Source organism: Tauraco erythrolophus, chromosome 4, assembly GCF_009769465.1.
Source record: "Tauraco erythrolophus isolate bTauEry1 chromosome 4, bTauEry1.pri, whole genome shotgun sequence".
NCBI lineage: Eukaryota > Metazoa > Chordata > Aves > Musophagiformes > Musophagidae > Tauraco > Tauraco erythrolophus.
Window position 1 is genome coordinate 1,557,036 of NC_141468.1, and position 22,869 is coordinate 1,579,904.

The 22,869-nt window shown below is 53.4% G+C and overlaps 2 protein-coding genes across 2 annotated transcripts in view; one reads left to right on the top strand and one right to left on the bottom strand.

Annotated features, from left to right (window-relative positions):
- Positions 1–669: 669 nt before the first annotated feature.
- On the top strand, positions 670–20,060 carry GDI2 (GDP dissociation inhibitor 2). Its single transcript, XM_086610341.1, has 11 exons — positions 670–795; positions 10,656–10,763; positions 12,017–12,116; positions 13,360–13,494; positions 14,874–15,072; positions 15,414–15,545; positions 16,084–16,183; positions 17,655–17,826; positions 18,526–18,670; positions 18,922–18,976; positions 19,052–20,060. The coding sequence occupies exons 1-11, from the start codon at positions 751–753 to the stop codon at positions 19,205–19,207; spliced, it is 1,347 nt and encodes a 448-aa protein (XP_086466467.1). The 5' UTR covers positions 670–750; the 3' UTR covers positions 19,208–20,060.
- Positions 20,061–22,362: 2,302 nt separating this feature from the next.
- Positions 22,363–22,869, bottom strand: part of TASOR2 (transcription activation suppressor family member 2) — a 48,735-nt gene continuing 48,228 nt past the window's right edge. Inside the window, exon 25 of the mRNA XM_086609850.1 lies at positions 22,363–22,481. Coding sequence (XP_086465976.1) covers positions 22,363–22,481 — 119 coding nt within the window. The remainder of the gene's footprint in view (positions 22,482–22,869) is intronic.

A 22,869-nucleotide genomic window follows, 5' to 3' on the forward strand; every position in this document is an offset into this window, starting at 1 on the left:
ACATTGCGCAGGCGTGCGTGCCACACGCGAGCCCGTGCCTGTTGCGTGCACGTACCCACTGCGTAGTCACGCACGTGCCCGTTGCACTGACACGTGTGCAACTGTTGCACACACGGGGCCATCGCATGGGCGTGCATCTAGGGCACGCACGCAGGCAGCTGTTTCACACCCGTGCCTGCGTTCGTGTCCTCTTGCCACCGCACACCCACACGCGCCGCCATGCACCTGCAGCACGTGCATGCGCCCACCCGTTGCACACTCACAACCTTTGCACACGTGTGCACGCATCCACCGGGCGCTCACACGCCCTTTGCACCCGCAGCAGGTGCACACGTGTGACACACACACCCCGCCACCCCCCCGCCCATTGAGGACGCCTGGACGGTGCTCGGCGCTGCACAACCCCGCGGAGGGAGGGCGGGGGGGGGGAAGCGCGCCGCAGCGCCGCGCATGCGCGACGCGCCCCCACCACGGTGGCAGCGCCGTCGGCCCGGCGCAGTGCCCGCCCCTTAGTGACGGCGCGGCCAGCCAATGGCGGCCTGCGCGGGGCGGTGATTGACAGGCGTGCGGGCGGGGGCGGGAGCGGTGCGGCCCCGCCCCCTCCCGGCGCGGTCTCCTCACGGCGGCGGCGGCGGCTCCATTTTCTCCGCTCCCGCGGCGCCCCGCTCGCCTCAGCCCCGGCCGGCGGAGAGAGACCTGAGAGACGCCCCCCCCTCTCTCGTACCCCGCTCTGCCCTCCCCCGCGCCGCCATGAATGAGGAGTACGACGTGATCGTGCTGGGCACCGGCCTCACGGTGAGGAGGAGCTGCCGCCGCCGCCCGCCTGGGCCTCGGGCCTGCCGCGGGCGGCCGCCGCCCTGCCGGGCCCCGCCGCGCCCCCCCCCCCCTCCTTCATTCCCCCCCCCCTCCTTCATTCCCCCCCCCCTCCTTCATTCCCCCCCCCCCCGCCAGCGCCCGGGTCCTGCCTACGTCCGGTCCCCTCCCTGCCGCTCGCCGCGGGTGCCGGTGTCCTTTTGCCCATCTATCACCTGATTATCACACCACCACCCCCCCCGCGTTAGGACGCCTGAGGTCTGCGTCCCGCCCCCCCCCCCCCCCCGCCTCAGGCACCGGGGGTCTGCTTCCCGCCCCCCTCCCGTGGGTGCCGGGGTCTGTTCCCCGATATTTCCCCTGATTATCCCCCCCCCTGCTCAGACTCTGCGGTCTTTCTCCTCATCTGTCACCTCACCGGCGCCCCCCCCCCCCCCCCCCCCCTCAACCCCCGCTGGAGTGTCCGGGTTCCCGCTCCCCCCCGATGTTACCTTGGGGTGCGCGGGTTCTGGTCCCTGCCCTCCCCCCCCGGTCCCTTCCCCCGTCTCTCATCTAATTACTAATTATCACAGCACCTCCATCACTACCCCCCCGCCCCAGCTTGGCTCCTTCCCCATCCCTAACTAGACCCCCGGGCTGGCTTCTGGTTTTCACACGATTATAATAGACCCCCCATGTCGGGATGCCAGGTTCTGCCTCCCCCCCACCCCGGCCCGGGCTCCCCCCCCGGCGCTCCGGGGGGCCGGGCCCGGCTCCCGGGGGGCCCCCGGTCCGCGGCGCTGCCTGGGGGAGGCCCCAGGAAATGCAGTTGTTTAGCGGAGGGAGGGCGGGGGGACGACGGACAATAAAATGCTAACGGGGATTTATTGCCTGATTGTTATAATTTTTTTTTAAATTGTTACTTGATTTTTTTTTTCCACCCCCAAACCCGAGGGGGCTGCAGGTCCAGTGAGCCCTGCCCTCCTCGGAGCCGAGCCCGGCTTAGGGTGGAGGCAGACCTGGTGTTATCCCCCCCCCCCACCCCCCCCTCCCTCCCCTCCCCGCTCCGCCTTTGCAGCCTTCGGCTCTCCATCCAGCCCTGACTGCAGCAGGAGGGGGATGGGGAGGCAGGCGAGCCCTGCATGCCTGTCAAATTTGTCTTGATTCCCTCCCCCCCACCCCCCCCAAAAAATATCCTCTCTTGCGTTGTCGCTTCGTCTCGGTCATCCCTGAGGAAAGCTGACAGCTGATGGCACTTGGGGGTGCGGTGGAGGGAGGGGGATGAGCCGTGGTGGGGCTTTGTCCTATTGTGGAGGATGCAGCCCGCGCTGCAGGCTGCTGAGAAGCAAAAAAAAAAATAAAAATGGCAGTGCCGCTGCCCGTGAGATTTGCTGGTGGAAATTTCTTCTGAGGAGATGAGGAGATGCTTGGCACCAACACTAGCTTTCCCGTCGCGGGTTTAGTAGGGGCTGAAGGCTGGATGGCAGGTTGCAAATAAGAGGCATTGTTTGAAGAAGGGGGGAAGAAAATCCAATATGGTGGAGAGGAGGTTTTTTCTCGCTGTTAAATAGCCTTTCCTGCTTTTGTTTCCTCCTGTTAACGGGGAGAGGTGGCTAGACAAAGAGGTATCTTTGGGGTTGGCCGCGAGGGATTTCCCCCACTTCCCCTCTTGATGCTAATTGTAAATAGAAATATGTGTGCTTCCTACTGTGGCTTTGGGGCTGTGATTGACGGGGCTGCCACAGTGGCATCGTGTCTGCTGCCACAGGACTGGGGGGCACAGCTGCTGAAGGCAGAGCTGGTTTATCATCCCTTCGTTTCGAGTATGGGAATAATGGTAACAAAACCAGGATGTGGCACAAAGAAAATGTGCGGAGTGTGGGAGCGTCTTCCCAGCTGCTGCCGTAGGGTAAAGCCAGCTTTCCTGGTTGCTTTCATTCCCGTCTCTAAAGGCTCTTCCTTTGAGGTGGCAGGAATGACTTACAAGGCAAAAGCTTCTTCCCTTTGATAGGGAAAGCTGCAGTCTGTCCTAAAACCTGTCTCTGGCTTACCAAAGCAGGGAAACGGACTTTTGGGGAGGTGAAATATAATGAGCTTCTGGCGAAGGGGCCTCCGATAGATCTGAGCTCCATTAAAATGTTAATTTATGCTTTAGAGTGAGCAGTGGTATCAAGTTGGTAAGCACCACGCTTCATCTCAAACTGACAAACGCCAATGTAAATTTGACAAAAGGCCTCTTGTGAAATCACTTTTAAGACAAGCTAATGCTAATGATCAGCAGTCGAGTTAAAAGGAATAAATTTTGGCCGTATTTTAAGGTGCACTGACCGAACTCCAGAGCCTGAGAGCGTGCAGGAGTGCTCGTTTTGCTTCTGATGGGCAGCCTTTACTGCTGAAATACCAATTAGAGTAGGATGGACTTCCTCTCGACTTGAGCAGCTTGGGTGGAAAAGCAAGTGAATGGAAACCAGAGGTCCTGGTGCAGCCAGAGACGTTCCTGATCCTAAGATGCATGGAGTGGACTCGACCATTTTGACTGGCAGGTGGTGTCGGAGCAGAGCCTGGTTCAGGCTGCGCTACAGGACTCTCTCCAGTCAGATGAGGCATCAGACTGGAAGCTTGAAGGTTGCTCTTCTGACTTGGTCTGGTACCAGTGCTGGCACAGTCAGGCTTCCTGAGGAAAAGGAACTGGAAAACGTGCTGTATAAACACATTCAGTTATTTCTTTCCTTTTCCCAAGAGCCTTGAACTGTCATGAAACTTCAGATGATGTTTTCAACCACCCTTTCCTTAAAGCAAAAATGAACTGTACTGTTGGAGTCCCACCAGGCAACTGTTGTAGCTGAGTGAGTTTGTGTCTCCTCTCAGAAAAGCCTGAGTTGCACCTCTTGATGCTGCCTGCACAGAAAGAGATTAAACTGGAGACCAGTTTGCTAGATACCCGAGTGCTGTGCCCATTTATGTTTGCATCTTGTCCCATGAGAGTCACCAGTTGTATTGATTGCTAAGACTCGTACAAAGCCCATAAAATAGCTGTAATCCAGCGTGTCTGGGAGAGGCAGCGAGTGGCTGCTGATCTGGAGGGTTTTATCTTTCTCTTTCCAAAGTGAAAGTTCAGTTTGGTTTAAACAGAAAAAAATAAATTGTTGGAGCCTTTGTAAAAGAGACACAAAACCATCCGTTGTGGTGGTCGTTCTGGTTGGGTCTGCAGGGCCACTGCTGTGGAAGTGCACAAAATTCCATTTTTGATGGATCTGAAAGTGCAACATGGATATTTCAGGTGCTGATCTCTTCTTCAACCAGTAACAAAGAGCTCAGGCAGCTTTAGGACTGAGATTGCCCCATCCCTGGAAGTGTTCAAGGCCAGGTTAGATGAGGCTTTGGGCAGCCTGGTGTAGTGGAGGGTGTCCCTACCCATGGCAGGGGGGTTGGAACTGGATGATCTTTGAGGTCCCTTCCAACCCAAACCATTCTATGATTCTGTGATTACTGGCACTAAAATATTTTAAAATTGGGAGACCTCCACTGCAGTGCCAAGCTTGTAAAGATACGTCTTAGCAGTATGAGGACAAATAATCCCAGCGCATCTTTAATCCAGAATTTCTGCTGATGCGACAGCCTCAACCTTACACGAGGTGTGATTAGCTTTGCGGTGTATGTCCGAGAGTGCCGCGTTCCACCTGAGCCCTCCGTGCGTGGAGTGGGGCTGGAGTGTCAGGCCGTGCATGCTGACTGCACGGCAGGGATTTGTTGCGAAGCGCTGGTGGTGGTGGGTCTGGCTGCCCTAGCACAAGAGCTGATAGGTCTTCCAGCTACCATATCCTGGAGGTGGTGGTGGGAATGGGTTCTCCAGGTTGCTTAAGTCTTAATAGCTTTAAGATCCTTGCAGCCTTCCAGGACTTAAAGGAGGCCTACAGGAAAGCTGGAGAGGGGCTTTTTACAAGGGCATGTAGTGACAGGACAAGGGGCAATGGCTTTAAACTGAAAGAGGGGAGATTTCCATTGGATCTAAGGAAGAAATTCTTCCCTCTGAGGGTGGTGAGGCACTGGAACAGGTTGCCCAGAGAAGTTGTGGCTGCCTCATCCTTGGAAGTGTTCAAGGCCAGGTTGGATGGGGCTTTGAGCAACCTGGTGTAGTGGAGGGTGTCCCTGCCCATGGCAAGGGGCTTGGAACTGGATGATCTCTGAGGTCTCTTCCCACCCAAACCGTTCCATGATTCTCTGATCCTTGGCTGAGGCTTGCTGTGTGCGTCCTGCATTGCAGATTAGGCAGCATCTTTCTCCAGACCTACTGCACAAACCCGTTTTTAATCTGGTGCGGTAATCAGCAGGCTGGAGAACACCTAGTGTTTTTAATTTCAGACTTGTCTTTTCAGTTCGCCTGAATTGACACCTTTCTGGTCCGGAGCGGATTCGGCACTCGCTTGCCAGGACATTCAGGAGTGGGATGCTGTGCCCTCCGACAGGTGTTCGTTATCTGCTTTCTGTGCTCCAGACGACGTGGGTTATTTTGCATGAGTGTTGGGCAAAATTCAGCTGTCCTGTTTAGCCCCAGTAGACGAACACCGTGTTCCTGCTGGGTTTCCACTCATCGCAGGCACCAGTGTGCTGAACTAAGCTTCTTACCTGCCAGCTGCCCCACCGTGTGAAAGCTGTATAAATCCCCCGCAAAGATAGGGATTCACTTTCTGTAGGAGCAGAGAGGCCACACTCTTTGCTTCGAGATACATTTAATTGCATAGGCACAGGCCTCGTTGCTTAAAGAGCCTAAATGAAGAACATCAAAGAGACAGCAGGGACCACGTGTCAGTGTCCCTTGTGTCATCCCCTGGTAGCTGAGGGGATTGCTCAGGTGCAAGTTACTCAGTGAGTAGTTGCTTTTGCAGTTTGTACGACTGAGCAGTGCTTCGAGTCTTGCTTGCTGGAGTCTCTGGCGTGGTAGACGTGGCCAACGTATGTCAGAGGTGGAATAGCCTGGGTGATGGCAACAAGCTGTGTGGAACTTCTTCATAGAATCATAGAATGGTTTGGGTGGGAAGAGACCTCAAAGATCAGCCAGTTCCAACCCTCCTGCCACGGGCAGGGACACCCTCCACTACACCAGGTTGCCCAAAGCCTCATCCAACCTGGCCTTGAACACTTCCAAGGATTGGGCAGCCACAGCTTCTCTGGGCAACCTGTGCCAGTGCCTCACCACCCTCAGAGGGAAGAATTTCTTCCTTAGATCCAATGGAAATCTCCCCTCTTTCAGTTTAAAGCCATTGCCCCTTGTCCTGTCACTACACGCCCTTGTCAAAAGCCCCTCTCCAGCTTTCTTGTAGCCCCTTCAGGTACTGGAAGGTCTCCCCGAGCCTTCTCTTCTCCAGGCTGAACAGCCCCAACTCTCTCAGCCTGTCTCCAGAGCAGAGGTGCTCCAGCCCTCGGGTCATTTTTGTGGCCTCCTCTGGACCCGCTCCAGCAGCTCCATGTCCTTCTTGTGTTGAGGACCCCAGAGCTGAATGCAGTATTCTTGCTCATCATGGCCCGGTCCTCCCTTTCTAAGAGAGCTCTTGCTGTGCCGGAAGCCGTTCTCCAAAATGAAGGGATTTTGCTAAATGTTTTGCGCAGAATCCTCCCCTCAGCGCTGTTAGATGGACCGATGCTGGCTCAAGTTTCCGTCCGTCTGTCTGAGCCTTTCTGAACTGCTGCCCTACTTGGAGAAAATCCATGTAAACCTACTTGCTTCCCTCAATTCCTGAAGGCTTCTGCGTGGAGAAGGTCTGTTCGTGACCAGTTCATGCACACCATGGAGGAGATGGTGGTCTTAAGCAAGGATGGAAACACCAGTGCTTCCAAGCTACCCCTTATTTCTGTTTTTTTTTCACGGATTTGTATGGAATGTGCTGTCTGTGTGTTTCTGATGCACATCACTCCCTGGTTCTGTGCTCTCCGGCCATTTGAAGCGGCCGAGAGGTGCTGCCAACGACATCCATCACTGCCAGCCTTGCTCTGTCATTCCCTGGGCAGCACAGCGTGAGCTCTCGGGAGCCCGGAGCCCATCGTAACCCGAACTGGCCGAAGCGGTGGATTATAGCAGCACGGCGTGACTGGAATTTGCACCAAGATTGTGTTCGACCCCCCTGGACACCTGGAGCTTTCCCTGCTGTGTCTTGGTGCCCTTTCTGCTGCCAGCAGCTGCTCAGTTTGACCCGTTTGCACGGCGCCGACGTTGATAACGCAGGCAGAAAGCCACAGATTGAACTCTGGCACTTCCCCTTTTTTATCTGCAGTCCAAACTGTTTCCAGCCCTTCCCTTACCAGTACAGGCTGTTTGTTTTCCTCGCTCCTGACCCACACGACATAACGACACAGCAAGTGGTTCCTCGACGCAGACTAACGTGCCCAGGGCTGGCTGCAGCCAGTGGTCAGCCAGGCAGCGCTCAGCCGTGGAAAGGAATTGCTGAGCTGGGAGGACAAATCTTTTGTGAGTCCCGTGTGTTTTCTGACCGTGCCGTTGCCTCATCGGCTGCGCAGGGAAGCGACGGTGAAAGGCCAGCGTGGGATTTCAACGCTTCAGGGCTCTGCGGGAGCCTGTTAAATGAGCCTTGGATAAAATAGTGTCATCGTACCTCCCCCTCCGTCCCCATATCGGTGTTTGATGGGTATGAAGTAAGATTGAGAAGGTACTTAAGACCTCTTACATCTTCTGTGGGTACCCAGGTTCATTCTAGAGGGATGCTGGCAACCTGTTGAAGATACACGCTCACTGGGAAGTGATGGGTGAGCTGTTCTGAGAAGACAGAAGAAACACTTTGAAGTTTCATTAAATGGAGGAAGGAAGTCAGCTGACATCTGGACCGAAGAATGTAGCTTCTGCAGCTTTTACTGTAACTTCATCCGTCCAGTTGATACTTACTTTGTTTGGAAATCCTGGTTGGCTTCCTTGGAATATCCTGGATGTTGGCAGTCCTGTACCACTGTCTGGCAGAGCTGGTGAGCCAGGGTTTTGGAAGATGTTCCAGGGGGAATAAAACCACAGATCAGAGCAAAGAGGCTAACCAGAGCTCTTGTGTAGAGCTCTGAAATTTGGTTTAATTGAGGAGATCATGCTGGCCAGTGGTGATGATCTCGGTGTGATAGTCCCATGTTGCTTGTGGTAAATCTTTGACGTTTGAATTGACGCCATAAAAGCCACTTGTACTTTCAGTTGTGCAGTTCCTCAGCTTTGTAGGGCTCACGGTGCTCTCGAGTAGTGTCTCAGCACAGGGCTTGGTGCAGCTGTGTCTGCTCTAAGGGTCTCTGATTGCTTCAGCCTGTCTGGAAAAAGTGGAGGGACCTTGTAGGACATGAGGGGTCTGGAGCCTGTGGAGGATGGTGTGGCACTGGAAGGAGCAGCTGATGGATCATAGAGAGGTTTTGTGGGAAGTAGTGTGGCTAATTCTTTTCACCATCCACGTGATGACCAAAGCCTTGAGATCACCCACAGCTTCAGGGATGAAACTCGGAGCAGCCCCTTCTTGCTGTGCACCAGGCAGGCAGCTCTGACTTTGCTCTCTGGGGCCGTGGCTGAATTACCGTGGTATCCTGGTGGGTAACAGGCTGCCTAGCAGTGCCTTGCTCTCCCAGCAGAGAAGATTTGCCCATTGCCACCGGGAAGCATGAGAACAGCAAGTCCTCATGCCACCGATCCGTGCCAACCATCCACACACCTACAGATGTTGAGACTTGAGGATAAAATACCCTTCCTGCAAGCTGCCTTGACCCTGGCTTGGTCTTTGGCTGGTGAAGCTGGTTTTAAAAGCTCCATTACTCCGAGGATTTACCGGAGTTAGGATTTGTGAGACACATAAACGATACATGGTGAGAGTCTTTTTGCGTTGTAACTGTGGTGTGGCTGAGTGCTGGCAATGAGCACTGGAAGCCCAGAAAGCCAACCGTGTCCTGGGCCGCACCCAAAGCAGCGTGGGCAGCAGGGTGAGGGGGAGATTCTGCCCCTCTGCTCTGCTCTTGTGAGACCCCCCCTGGAATACTGTGTTCAGTTCTGGGGTCCCCAACACAAGAAGGACATGGAGCTGCTGGAGTGAGTCCAGAGGAGGCCACGGAGATGATCCGAGGGCTGGAGCACCTCTGCTGTGGAGACAGGCTGAGAGAGTTGGGGCTGTTCAGCCTGGAGAAGAGAAGGCTCCGGGGTGATCTTACAGCAGCCTTCCAGTACTTAAAGGGGGCCTACAGGAAAGCTGGAGAGGGGCTTTTGACAAGGGCATGTAGTGACAGGACACGGGGCAATGGCTTTAAACTGAAAGAGGGGAGATTTCCATTGGATATAGGGAAGAAATTCTTCCCTCTGAGGGTGCTGAGGCACTGGCACAGGTTTCCCAGAGAAGTTGTGGCTGCCCCATCCTTGGAAGTGTTCAAGGCCAGGTTGGATGAGGCTTTGAGCAACCTGGTGTAGTGGAGGGTGTCCCTGCCCATGGCAGGGGGTTGGAACTGGATGATCTTTGAGGTCCCTTCCAACCCAAACCATTCTGTGATTCTATGAATGCGTTAACCCATACCTGTGTTGGCCAGCGTCACCATCACATAGGTTGAAATAAGCCTTCTACACAGCACAGCGGGGATGAAATGACCCACGAGAAGAGTCCTGAGTGCTCCACGAGGTGAGAGGCGTGTGGAGTCAACACCAAGGATCTCATGGAGAGGCAGATCTTTGCCAGGAAGGCTGCTGGTTCTCTTGAATGAATGGCTTCTCTGCGCCTGGGTGAGCAGATGTGCAGCAGTGGCATCTCTCAGCACCTGGATGTGGGGTTTTACAGGCTGAATGAGGATGTGGCCAGACCCTGCGAATTAGGTCATGCTGACAATGAAGGAGAACTCAATTGCAGATGTAATTCTGCGTTTGGAGAGAGTTGAGACAGAGCAGGAAAGATCAGTAAAACCTCCACGAGCAGCAATCCTAAACACACAAGTATTCAAGTTTTTGTGAAGCCCTTTGGCTTGAGAATGCCAGAGCTGGTGACTGGGTTGGTCACAAAGTTGTGGTTTAATGGGGATTGAGCCGTGCGAGTGCTTAGCTGGCTCTGCGACCTACAAGTCGTGTCCCTCCAAGATTAGTCTCAGCCTTTTGGTGTTGCCTTCAGACGTAGCAGCTGAGCTGCTGCTCAGTGTAATCTTGGTGGTTTTAATCTCAGCGGGCACATAGCAAGGATAGTAAAGTGTCCACTGAGATGACAGTTCCCAAATGGCTTAATTATCATAAAATCATAGAACGGTTTGGGTTGGAAGGGACCTCAAAATGACCTAGTTCCAGTCCCCCTGTCATGGGCAGGGAAACCCTCCACTACACCAGGCTGCCAATTTAATTTTTTTTTTTTTATGCTTCCTCTACCCTCTAAGAGTAGCTTGTGCGTGTCCCAGGGTGGCAAATATGAAGGACAGATTTTGAGGAGACTAACTGAAGTCCAGGTAAGATTTCCTGTCCCTGCTGTCACCCATGAATGAGGGTGCTGCCTCTCTACGGACATCCTTAAACTAGTAGCTGGTGGTTTAGGAGTACAGATTTTCCTAATCTGGCCCAAGTGCATAAACTCCCCAGAAACTTCTGCAGGGGAGCCCTGGTAGGAGGTGGTTGTGTAGCTAAAACGTCTTGGTTGGCTTGCCCAGAGCAGACAGCAAACCTTGTGGTGGCTCAGCCTGTCTCAAATAGAAGTCTTGCCGCATGTGTGGCGTCATTCTGGGGTGAGGCAACTGGTGTGTTTGTGTTCAGAGGACGGCACGAGTACCTTCAAATCCAGGCACACAGCTCTTTGAGAGAGCATCCTTGGGAAAACCAGAAGGAGGCTCAAATGCAGCTAACGTGTCCCTTGCGTCCATCCTTCCTCTCTCTGCAGGAATGCATCCTCTCCGGGATCATGTCAGTGAACGGAAAGAAAGTCCTTCACATGGATCGGAACTCTTACTACGGAGGGGAAAGCGCATCCATTACACCTCTGGAGGATGTAAGTACGGAGGCTGACTCCTGCCATTGTGTCCTCCCCAGGTGCATAAAGGGGGCTTGATTTTGAGCTATCCCGGGGGTGGATTCGAAGTGATTGCTTCCAAGGGTTTCTTTTGAGTGAGAATGTTTTATGGCACTTCCACACCAGATAAGAGTGGGGGAGAAACCAGTGTGTGTGTTTATACTTAGTAGATAGCACTTGTTTTGTGTAATTCCCAGCCAGACTGGAGCACGCAGCATTAGAGCAACCGTTTGGAGGTGAATGCTGGACAGTTAGACATGAAAACTCTTTGTGAAATTGTCACGGCCGTGCTTGCGGGTGAACGTCGGCCTCACAAACGCTGTGTGCGCTCCGTGCCTTGACGTTACGCTTGGTCTGCGAGCGCTTCCAGCTGGATAGGTGCCACCTCGGGGCTGTTTGCACCCTGGGATGGCATAGTCCCTAAAGCTGTGAGTGTGGCTGGTCAATCAGATGTCAGGGAATCGCTGCTCTCCTCACTGTTCAACTGGGTTAAATACTTATATCAGGGAATATGATTTAAGTGCCTGGAGAAGCCAGGCCCTCTACAATTACCCGAAGAATCAATTGCTCTCTACAATTACCTGAAAGGAAGTTGTAGGGAGATGGGGGTTGGTCTCTTCTCCCACATTATGAATGACAGGACGAGAGGAAATGGCCTCAAGTTATGCCAGGGGCAATTTAGGTCAGATATCAGGAAGAATTTGTTTCTAGAGAGGGTTGTGAAGCATTGGAACAGGCTGCCCAGGGAGATGGTGGAGTCCCCATCCCTGGAGGTGTTTCAAAACCGTGTGGATTTGGTTTCGAGGAACATGGTTTAGGGACCCTGACAGTGCAGGGCGAACGGTTGGACTCGATCTTGAGGGTCTCTTCCAACCAGATGATTCCATGATTCTAAGCCTGCCCTCTTCTGAAGTAGGAATTTTGATCAGATTAGCTATGTTAAACAGTATTTCGGTTCAGCAGGCCGCGAATTCCCAAGCTTTAAGCCTTGGAGGAAGAAAGAGTGGACGAGCGTAATAATGCTGCCTGATTCTTATTGTAAGAATTTACTGGATGTGCTTTGTGCATTGCATCAAAAGTCGAATTCAGAGCAAAACACTGGCCAGAAGTTTGCTGTGAAGAGCTTGTGTTCAGCTGGGGAGATGTGGGGGTGGAAAGTGTGTGTACGTGTGGGAGCAGTTACACCCGTAGATATTTCCTCTGCTGTAACAAGTTTTGTATTCTCTCCGAAGCTCTACAAAAGGTTTAATCTACCGGGAACTCCACCAGAATCTATGGGGCGAGGAAGAGACTGGAACGTGGACCTAATTCCGAAATTCCTTATGGCTAACGGTAAGCGACACTGAGCTCCCAGATCTGCCTGGGTTGGTGTTTAGTGCCGTGATGGAATAACCAGCCCTTCGGTGAGCTCCCTGGGAGTTTGGTGGAACATAAATCGGAGAGCTGCGGAAAGCTCCTTGGAGCTCACACCAGGAGCGCCACAGCTTCTGCTCTGTGGGCCTCTCGGGCTCAGAAGATGGCTCCCGCTTGGAGCGGGCGGCCTTGGTATGTCTGGAAGGTTGGAATGGCTGTTTTCCCGTATCCTCTCTAAAGAGTTTGTGTTTCTGGCCAGAGTTAATGCCATGAATTTGGGCGTTGTTACTCTTCCATGGCTCAGGAAGAAACGGTTGATTCCATGGTGACTGTTAATCCCCTTTGTTCCTGTTTTGTGGCTTGCAGACTCTGTCATCCCTTACTGATGCTACAAATCCTGATTGTTTAATCAGTGTGCTCCAGTACTGGGACGGGTTTTCTGGACCAAATCCACTAGTGGTGAAGTGGTTATCAATGCAAACCAGTTCAGGGACAACTCATTTTGCCAAATACCAACCACTGGTGACTGGAATCTCTTGTCCCTAAAGTGTGAGGGAATAAATACCTTTTTAGTGCCAGTCTCACTCAAGGCTACTGCCCTGGAAGACTTGATTTGATTCCAGTCCACGTTTGGTTACTCCAGTCTCAGCTTACTCCCAGCTTGCACAGGAATGCTGTTGGGTGTTTCTGAGGGACAGCATCCCTCTGGGAATGTGACAAGTGGGTGGGGACAGGTAAGTGGGCATATGTTGGCACTAGCTGCGTGTGAGCCAGGGACTAATTTGTGGTAAATTGGCTGGACAACTAATATGCAGGCTGTGCTAGATCTGAACAGTGAGGATGAGGAGCTGCCGTGGTCCAAAGACATGACCTTGTTTGTCATGTTGCGTGTGAATGAACTACAAGGAGCAAAGAGCAGCAGCGTTCTGCAGTGGATTAATGTGCTGCAGAATGGCTTTTCCTCCAAGGACTGCTGGAAGCTTCAGTAATGACAAGGAAGCTGTTAATAGCCTGTAAGAAAGCCTTAAAACTGCCGAATAATTGCACTAGTGAGTATCTGCCACGCCCTGTCTGTTACACAAAGGTGTAAGAGCTGCGTGGGTTGAACACGTTGAAGGGTTTGCTGTGTTGGAAGAACTGTCTGCCTTGGGAGAAGCACCGTCATCCTCTTGGCTTCTGGCTGCAGACCAACTGGTTGACTTGTGCCAAACCTCCTTTCCAGGTCAGTTGGTGAAGATGCTGCTCTACACAGAAGTCACTCGCTACTTAGACTTCAAGGTGATTGAGGGGAGCTTCGTCTACAAGGGAGGAAAGATCTACAAAGTTCCTTCCACTGAGGCAGAAGCCTTGGCATCCAGTGAGTAGTTACACCTTACTTTGTTTCCTCCTGAGGTTACCGTCTCTAAACAAAGGTGTCTGCTGTCCACAGCTCAGGACACTCTGTGCCCATGTAGGAAGGGAATCTTGATGCTCCTCACATGGTGCAGTGTGTAGACTCCATCTCAGTAACAAGCTCTGCTTAGCACAGGATTCTTCTGCATCTCGTTTGACATCAAACACGCTTGCAGTGAGAGGCTTGAGCTCCCTGAGCCTTGAGTTACTCTTTTCCGGAGCTTTCAAATGGAGCTGGTCAAGCTGCCTCTTCTCTGGCTCATCTGGTGAGAATTTGGCAGTGTTTTACTTCCTCGAGAGGTTACGTTTGGGGCTTTTGCTCCCAGCTCTGCCATAAATATTTAAGGTTGAGTCCTTGTTGGATGGAATTGTGTGTGTGAAAAATGTGTTGGTCAGCAGGCAAATTGGAATGACCGATTCCGACGTGTGGCTCCTAGCTAAAACCTTAATTGTTGTCTCCTTAAATTCCAACTCTTCAGATAAAACTACTCATCATTCATAATAATGTAGTGAAATTCATTAGGAGCTGCCCGAGGAAGTCCATTAGCTTCAGATGCAGGGTGTGTTTAGTAATGTCTCTGAAAAGTCTTGTGATAAAGTGACTCCTGCAAAGAAGGCTCCCAGTATGTGCTCGTCTGTGCGTTGGAGCCTTCCTCGTGGCAGATATTCCTGTTTGGTGTGAAGTAATCAGGCGTTCCTTCCGTTTGGCCTCGTTGCTGGCTCCTAAGTGGTCTCTTCAGAGACAGAAGTAGGAGGTGCCTTTGGTGCTGTCTCTACCTTCCTGTTTCAGCAAGTCCGGTCTCGCTTCTCCGATTTGTGGAAAATGTAACTGCACAAATGGTGCCTTGTCCAATCTTGTGTTTGAAGTTTTGAGCCCGGCAGCACTTGCTTGTTCCTTGGCGAGGCTGCAGGAGAGCCCAGCAGCACTTGCTCTGATGGAGGTCACCACACTTGATGACTCTATGTCTGGTAGATACCAAACGCAGGTCTCTGCTTAGGGAAGCTCACACCTGGCTTCACGCCGGGCCACATGGCGACTGCTCTCCGAGCTTTCCCCCGGCTGGAAGCAGTGTGGAGAAGCTCAGCCTCCAGCCACGCCGTGAGAAAAGCTGGCTGTACCACCTCTTGGTGTCCGGTACACCAGGACAGCTGCCAGTGCGGATGTTTGTGTTTCTCCTGCTCGAACGGAGAGCCTTGGTTAGCCCTCGAGGCCCAACCCCACCTTACGGAGTGATGTTTGAAACGCTTCTCAGTTCTTACCCACTTGTGATACTCTGTGGCAATGAGAAAACCACTACTACCTGTAGTAGCTGTGTACGTTCTGACAGAACCCCTTGGGTTTAGGCTTAATGGGCTTGTTCGAGAAACGCCGCTTCAGGAAGTTCCTAGTCTACGTTGCCAACTTTGACGAGAACGACCCCCGGACTTTCGAAGGCGTCGATCCCAAGAAGACCACCATGCGCGACGTGTATAAGAAGTTTGACCTGGGGCAGGATGTCATAGACTTCACGGGCCATGCCCTCGCGCTCTACAGGACTGACGAGTAAGTGTGGGCTCGGTCGCGCCCCAGGATCGGCCGGGGTGCTGGGTGGGATGTCATGTAAGGTCCTTAGGTCCCCAAGTGCTGGGGAATCTTAAAGTACTGGGTCCTCTGCTGATGGAGTATTCAAAGTTTGTGGGTTCCTGGGGTTAGTGAAGCATCTCCTTCCTGACCTTGTGAAGCAAAGTGCTTCTAAAAGGGAACTTCCAGGGAAACACTTGCCAGGAGCAGCTGGAGGGTCGGGAAGGAAACGTCAGAGGAATGAAATGTTTTGCTCTCTGAGTGTGTTCTGCTGTAAATCTTGGTTTGTGAAACGGTGCAAATCACGTAACTGCCCACTCCAGCTATCTAGATCAACCATGCCAAGAAACAATCAACAGGATTAAGCTCTACAGTGAGTCGCTGGCTAGATACGGTAAAAGCCCCTACCTTTATCCCCTCTATGGCCTCGGAGAGCTGCCCCAGGGATTTGCAAGGTGAGAACTGGCTTTTGGACTCCTGTTTTTTCTCAACCCTGGTGGGGGAGCAGATGTGTGAAGTCAGTGCTTAAGCTTCCAGAACGTGATGCCGCACACAAATGCTGCGGTCGTTACTGGTTCTCTCACTGTCCTAATGAAGGAGCGATTCCTCCACGTGAGATTCGCTTCTTGCCGAGCTTTTCCTGTTAGCCATGGTGCTCTGGAGTTGCTCAGAGGTCCTGTTTGTAGCATCTTGGCTATCCAAGAAGTGGGATTTGCCTGCCTGGTGTAGCCTGCAGCTCTGACACTGCAGGGCTGTCTGGGTTGCACCAAGCTGATTCTTTCTAGCCGGATGTGCTCACACCAGTAATTTACTCCAAATACCAGCTGGTGCCTTGCAGAAAGAACAGCATCGAGGTGTTCAGGCAGCCTGTTTTGAACTGATTTCAGTCCAATGTGTGGTTTGTCCCAGTGGAACAGAAACAAGGGCTTGGAAGGGCTGTTAAAAATCCCAACCGCACGTGTGGAACATGCTGAAGTAGCTTTGCTCTTGCAGGCTAAGTGCTATTTATGGAGGCACCTACATGCTGAACAAGCCCATTGAGGAGATCGTGATAGAAAACGGCAAAGTGGTCGGTGTGAAGTCGGAAGGGGAGGTACGGTACCTTTGCATTCTTTCCTTCCTCCCACTCCACGTCTTGACTCCTCACATTGAGGCTGGCAGTCATCGATCTGAACAAGGGCAGCAGAAAAACCTTGTGTTGAAGGCCGGGTTGGATGAGGCTTTGGGCAACCTGGTGTAGTGGAGGGTGTCCCTGCCCATGGCAGGGGAGTTGGAACTAGATGATCTTTGAGGTCCCTTCCAACCCAAACCATTCCATGATTCTAGGATTCATCCAAGTCCTAAGGCCAAAACTGCTTGGCCGGTGCTGTTCTTCCCCATTCCAACTCACGTTGGTGTTTTCATGATGGGGAGTACAGTACTCTACCTGCTCCAGGAGCTGGAGTGATGTCTCCCTGGGGTGGCAAGGTTGTCTTCTGCATAAATCAGGCTGGCTAAACTGGAAAGGAACCTGCTTGCTTGTGTCTAACCTGGGTATGGAACCAGCTCTGCCCTTGACATTAAGTATTAGCTGCTCAGACAGCTGACACGCAGCCTTTCTGCAGCTTCTCAACCTGGCGAGGAGAGAGGCTCCGGGGTGATCTTATTGCAGCTTTCCAGTACCTAAAGGGCCTACAGGAAGGCTGGAGAGGGGCTTTGGACAAGGGCGTGTAGCGATAGGACAAGGGGCAATGGCTTTAAACTGGAAGAGGGGAGATTTAGATTGGATATAAGGAAGAAATTCTTCCCTCTGAGGGTGCTGAGGCACTGGCACAGGTTTCCCAGAGAAGCTGTCGCTGCCCCATCCCCGGAAGTGTTCAAGGCCAGGTTGGATGGGGCTTTGGGCAACCTGGTGTAGTGGAGGGTGTCCCTGCCCATGGCAGGGGGCTTGGAACTGGCTGATCTTTGAGGTCCCTTCCCACCCAAACCATTCCGTGATTCTATATAAAGCTGGCGAGAGCGCTGCGAGCTGCTTGGGAGCTATAAACGTGCTCCCAACTGGAACGGGAGCGTCGCAGCACACTGGTAGGGTGACACGTCCCTTCTGGGGAGGGGATGATGTGTCCTGGTGAGCCGTGGAGGCGATAATCCATGCTACAGACTGATGTGCCCAAGTGCTGGGGGCTTTAAATTGGTCCTGTATTAAACTGTTACTGTAGAGAGTTCTAATGCGAACTGGTCAATTTTTGTTTGCTTCAGCCTTGACCACAGCAAATTACGGTCCTAGACTGGAAGGACTGGACTCTGTAGTGGTTAGAGCTTAACCACGTGCTGAGTGAAGGGGAAGGTGTGATTGACCATGTAGCTCTGTGTAGTCTTTTTAAGAGGAACACACTGAGACTTGGCTTGTCGAAGCTGAAGCGTGCTGCCGGCAGCGAAATAAGAACCTGGTGAAGGAGCAGCCACCTCAAACCGCTCCCGGTTTTCCTCAAAATCAGCTGGTTCCTGGGCTCTGGGTACTGACTTTTGCATGGTGGTCACTCACTTTTGCACGGTGGTCACTCAAGGGCCGTCTGTCTCTGCAGGTCGCGCGCTGCAAACAGCTCATCTGCGACCCCAGCTACGTCTCGGATCGCGTAACGAAGGTCGGCCAAGTGATTCGGGTAATCTGCATCTTGAGCCACCCCATCAAGAACACAAACGATGCCAACTCGTGCCAGATCATCATTCCACAGAACCAGGTCAACCGAAAATCAGGTGCGTGGAAAGCGGGGGCTGCCGGGGTGTGCGCAGGTCTCTCGGCCCTCGGCTGGAGACTGGCCTTGAACCAAACACTTGTGCTCCAGTAGTCCAGTGGGATGGGAATCAAACTGGGAAATGCACTTAGTGCTGCTCCTGTGGCAGACTTCGTGCCCTGTCCAGAAGTCCGTTAGGCCCCAGCGAGGCTGTGCCTTAGCTTAGAGCAGCGGTGGGTGAAGAGAGAGAAGAGAGAAGCCGGGGTGCCTGTGGTCGGAAAAACCATGTGAGGAACCCACTGCAGGAAGTGCCCCAACCTGGGAGAAGTGGGTGAGGAGCACAGGGGTGCTCTGGGAGAGGGGGACAAGGGCTGAGTGTAGGAGGGGAGATGCGTCCTCGCCCTTGAACAGAGGGGTGCGCTGGCCCTGGGGACCTCGCTGGCTTTCAGGAGCTGTCGCAGCTGCAGGAAGCTGAATTTTGGAGATGTCACAGGGCTGCTCTTGTCCAGGCCCCTGAGCCAGGAGACTGAAATCCCGCAGGGCTGCAGGGCAAGGACTGCCCTGAGCTCGTTAAGGGTGGTTTGAAACAAGACAAGGGGTGTCAGGGGAACAGGAAGGGCTGTGCCAGCTGGAGAGGTGGCTTTTGGGACGAGGCAGGCCCGGCCCGGGCTGCTGGCTTCTCTGGCGGGCGCTGACCTGCCGCTGTGACGCGCTTCCCCAGATATCTACGTCTGCATGATCTCCTCCGCGCACAACGTGGCAGCGCAGGGCAAGTACATCGCCATCGCCAGCACCACTGTGGAAACCGCCGACCCGGAGAAGGAAATCAAGCCGGCCTTGGACCTCTTGGAGCCCATTGAGCAGAAGTAAGCCCTCCAGCAGCCCCCTCTCCCCCTCCTCACCTCTCCGAGGCACGAAGGCAGAGGGGCTCTGACAGCCATTTACCTGCGTGGAGGTGTCAAAACTCTGAATTTCCTCCGCGCCAGGACCGCTTACGCGCTGAGCAGAGCAACACCCTTTAATTCAGCTGGTTTTGCACCCATCCTGGTGCTCAGCGATGCTTTTCATACCCTTCTTCAGAAGCTTTTTCCCTTTTTTTTTTTCCCTCTCCTTCCAGGTTCGTTAGCATCAGTGACCTGTTTGCACCGACCGACTTGGGAACGGAGAGCCAGGTGAGTGGGCGCCGGGCTGGCGCTGGCGGGCGCGAGGCGAGGGGCTCGCCGCTCAACTGCTGCTTCTCCTCCCAGATCTTCATCTCTCGCACCTACGACGCCACCACTCACTTCGAGACGACGTGCGACAACATCAAAGATATTTACAAGAGGATGATGGGATCAGAGTTCGACTTCGAAGAGATGAAACGCAAGAAGAATGATATCTACGGGGAGGAGGAGCAGCAGTAATGAGAACCTCTAATTAGGAGAAATTTAAATGGGCTAATATGAATATATAAGGAACTTAATGAACACTGTATGAAACTCAATATTGTCAGGCCTGCTTTTGTAATCCCATCTCTGAGAGACGGAAGAGTGCTGCACTGCTCATGTTCCCTTCCGGATATCATGTGTTAATTATTCCATTCTAGTAGGGCTGCTGTCCAGAATCTGGCAAATTACTGACTGATTTCGTGACTAACCTCGTCAGCGAAAGGCAGACTGAACCTTTTTGGGTTTTTTTTGTTTGTTTGTTTGTTTTGCAGACGTAGATGTTGGTGCAGATTTGAAATAACTCATTGACAGCCGTGTCTTACCTTTTGTCTTTTTAACCATTTGTCACCATCCTTCACAATTATGTGCTTCTGGTGAGCTCGTAGCCGTGACGGTTGTCACTCCAACCCGATACCAAGGACAAACAGAACCTGAGCACTCCATTATTGTGGACAGCATCCCTAAAGTCTCTTCCCATCAATCTAACTCTGTGGCAAGTTGTGTTACGGACAAAGCCCACACCTATTGTAGCAGCAAATGTTGGCTTAGTTCTGGGCACAGAACGTAACCTCCACTTAAGCTTCTCAAACTGTTTACAGCGGTTGGGCCACAGCTGTGCCTAAGGCCCCTTTGTGTTTTAATCTTAATAAAATTGAGAGAACAAAATTACAGAGCAGGCAAGATGTGGGAGTATTTTCTGTCCCCTGGTGGCTTCTCGGACGGACCAAACGGCACTGCGGTATCGGTATGACAGAGCCTGTGCTTCTCGTGGCTCCTGAAGGCTCCAAATGATTCTGTACTGCCAAGTAAAGCCAAATTCTGGAAACCAGTCCTGGGCTCTGGTCTGATTCACTTCAGTTGGACGAGCAGCATCTCTTTCCCGGGATCCCTTGGATCTCTGCTCGCCAGGGTTGGAATGTGGGTGTTTCCCACTGGAAAACAGGCTCAGGCTTCCTCGGCCGGGTTCCCAGCCCCTGGCTGCTCTCAGGGCTGCGTGGAGCAGGGGAAAAGCTGCGGCTGCAGCTCGGGCTGTGGGTGGGCACAGGCCTCCTCCCTCCCTGCAGCCCCTACCTCGTGCCCACATCCAGAAGCAGCACGTGCATGAAGCTGGAGTAAGTAATTGTTGCTCTTCCAGCTCCTCTGCAGGGAATACAGATCCTTCTCTCCGGAGCGAGCCATATTCATCCCTGGGCTCGGGTCCTGCTGCCTGAAGCAATCCTGCTGGCTGGTGGCAGGTGCATGGCGAGGAGCAGGGCTTGTGTTTACATGTGGGGATGCCAAGTGCCAGCCAAAAAAAAAAAAAAAACAAAGAGAAAATGCTTTGGAAGCGCTTCCTCCTGTGCTCGGCTGCCGTTTGCCAGGTAGGGATGTTGGTAAAGGGTTCATCCTTCCCTTAGACTCATAGAATCATGGAAGGGGTTGGGTTGGAAGGGACCTCAGAGACCATCCAGTTCCAACCCCCCTGCCATGGGCAGGGACACCCTCCATTACACCAGGTTGCCCAAACCTGTGCCCTTCAGCCCCAGTTGTGCCACGCTGCTGCTGAGGAGGAACCGGATCTCACCACAGCTTGGTTATGAAGCACCAAACCTGCCTGTGGCTGCCCCGTTCCTTCCTCCCTCCTGCCCTTAGGGGCTTTTGGCACTTCCTCACCCCACCGTGCTGGTCCCGGGAAACACCTTCCTGTTTTAAGGCTGCTGCCGGAGCGAGGCACGGAGCGGTGGCTGGGGAAGTTCTCCCTGGCCTCGTGCCTCCTCTCAAGAGCTGCTTCAGCGCTCAATGCCAACGTGAGCCTTCTCAAAGGCCACACCGACCTACTGCGCGTGGAAAAGGAGCTCCTTCCCCTAAATCCTTCAGCACTGTTGGCTGGGAAGGAGGAGGGGATTGACCCAGCAGCCCCATGTCTCCGTGTGCCCACTGCTCTTAGAGCCGAGCAGTTTTGCTCACTCTTTCCTTCCTGTGGGGGCTTCAAAGTTGGGGGGGGGGGGTAAACACAGAACAAAGGTGATTCCTGATCTTTCCTGATCAAGCTGGGAGAGCTGCTGGGAGAGGCTGAGTGCTAAGCAGGGTGTGAGACCTTTCCAGGGTGCAGCAGGGTGTGAGACCAGTGGTTTAGGTTTTGTTAATCAAACTCTGTACAAAGTCAGCCGGCACACAGCGTTCCTGTGGTCTTTTATTTAAAAAACCAAACACAAAAGGACAACCGTGTCCCCCACAGCCCCCCTGTATCTTACGAAGGTCGTTACTGTCTGCCAGTGGAGTCCCAGCAGTGCAACGGTACCAGGAGCCAACAGGGGCGAGGGGAGCGCTCCGGGGCACGGAGCGGCCGGCTGTGGGCTCGCTGGCACACGGACCACACTCCCTAACACGCCTTCTGCGTGCCCACCCACGCCAGGGGCTCGTGGACAGTGGGCACGGCAACAGCCACGTGGAAAACATGTTTATTAGCGTGGACTCGTATCGCTCCCCACCTTCAAGTAAACGGCTTTTTTTTTAATTTTTGTTTTTTATTTTCCTATTTCTTCCAATGCCAGCTGCACTAATCGCTTGGAAGAACGCTCCAATAATTTAAAACTGTGTAACGATAAAATAACCTCTGTTCTATATGTAACTCGATGGCAGGGACTAAATCCCCCAGAGCACGTGGATTGGCCATCATTAAATAATTCCTTATGTACAGAACCGGAGCTGACCTTTTCCTGCCACCTCTCTGCGCCCGGCTCCCGTGCGCCGCACCCAAAACCCACTGGGACATCCTGCAGAGGACCAGGATGCCCAAACTGGCACCGCAGGGCCAGGGGAAGAGCCTGCGCCACGGCTTCGCTTCATCACCTGCAACACAAGAGACAGGGCACGGGTTATTGCTGCGCTCCCCTCGTCGCTCCGGGCAGTGCCCGCGTCCTGCAGAGCTTCCCCAGGGGAAGTGCTGGTGTGTTTCTGGTTGCTGGTGATGCCAAGCACGGGCCCTCGCAGGGCATCGTCAAAGCCGGGGCAGATCCTGCAGCCGGTGCGTGAGGAAGGTCCTTGCTCTGCTGCGCGAGCAGCTGGACCCCAGCTCCCTCCCTGCGACCCCACAGACAACCCAGGAGCTGCTCCCGGACTTTTAGGGGACAATCCTGACCTCCCCCCCCTTACCAGTAGCTTCTTCTAAACGGGGCAGCCACTTCCTGCACCATCCCAAGGAAGGTGTTGACGTCGGCCACGAGGATTCCCTTGCTTTCAAGGACCTCCCTGCTGCCGCTGGGTTTTTCTGCAGAGGAAGAAGCAAACAGGTAAACGAGGCTGGTTTGAAACCTACAGGAAACATTCCCAAATCCCACTGCAGTCCAAACATTCCCAGATCCCACTGCAGTCCTTCGGTTTCGTGAACGCGAGCAGATTAACGGCGCTGCTCTGCAAACAGCCTCAGCCCAGCAAGCCCAGAATTAGAGTGTGACGTAGAGCCGTCCGCAGGCTCGAAAAATTCCCAGAGCTCCAAAAAATCCGTTCGTTTTGCCTTTCACTGCAGACTTGCAATGAATCAACTCGCACCTTACCCGTGATGCCAGCAGAAACGGGAGCAAATGGGGTGGGAATGGGAGCAAATGGGTGTTTCTTGTCCCTCCTCCAGCACCTCCCAGGGCAATGTAAGATGGTGG

Coding starts and splice junctions, on each gene's coding strand:
- GDI2 (XM_086610341.1), top strand. CDS start 751: ATGAATGAGGAGTACGACGTGATCGTGCTGGGCACCGGCCTCACG. Junction 13,495..14,873: donor GGCAGAAGCCTTGGCATCCA/GTGAGTAGTTAC, acceptor CCTTGGGTTTAG/GCTTAATGGGCTTGTTCGAG. Junction 16,184..17,654: donor GTGTGAAGTCGGAAGGGGAG/GTACGGTACCTT, acceptor CTGTCTCTGCAG/GTCGCGCGCTGCAAACAGCT.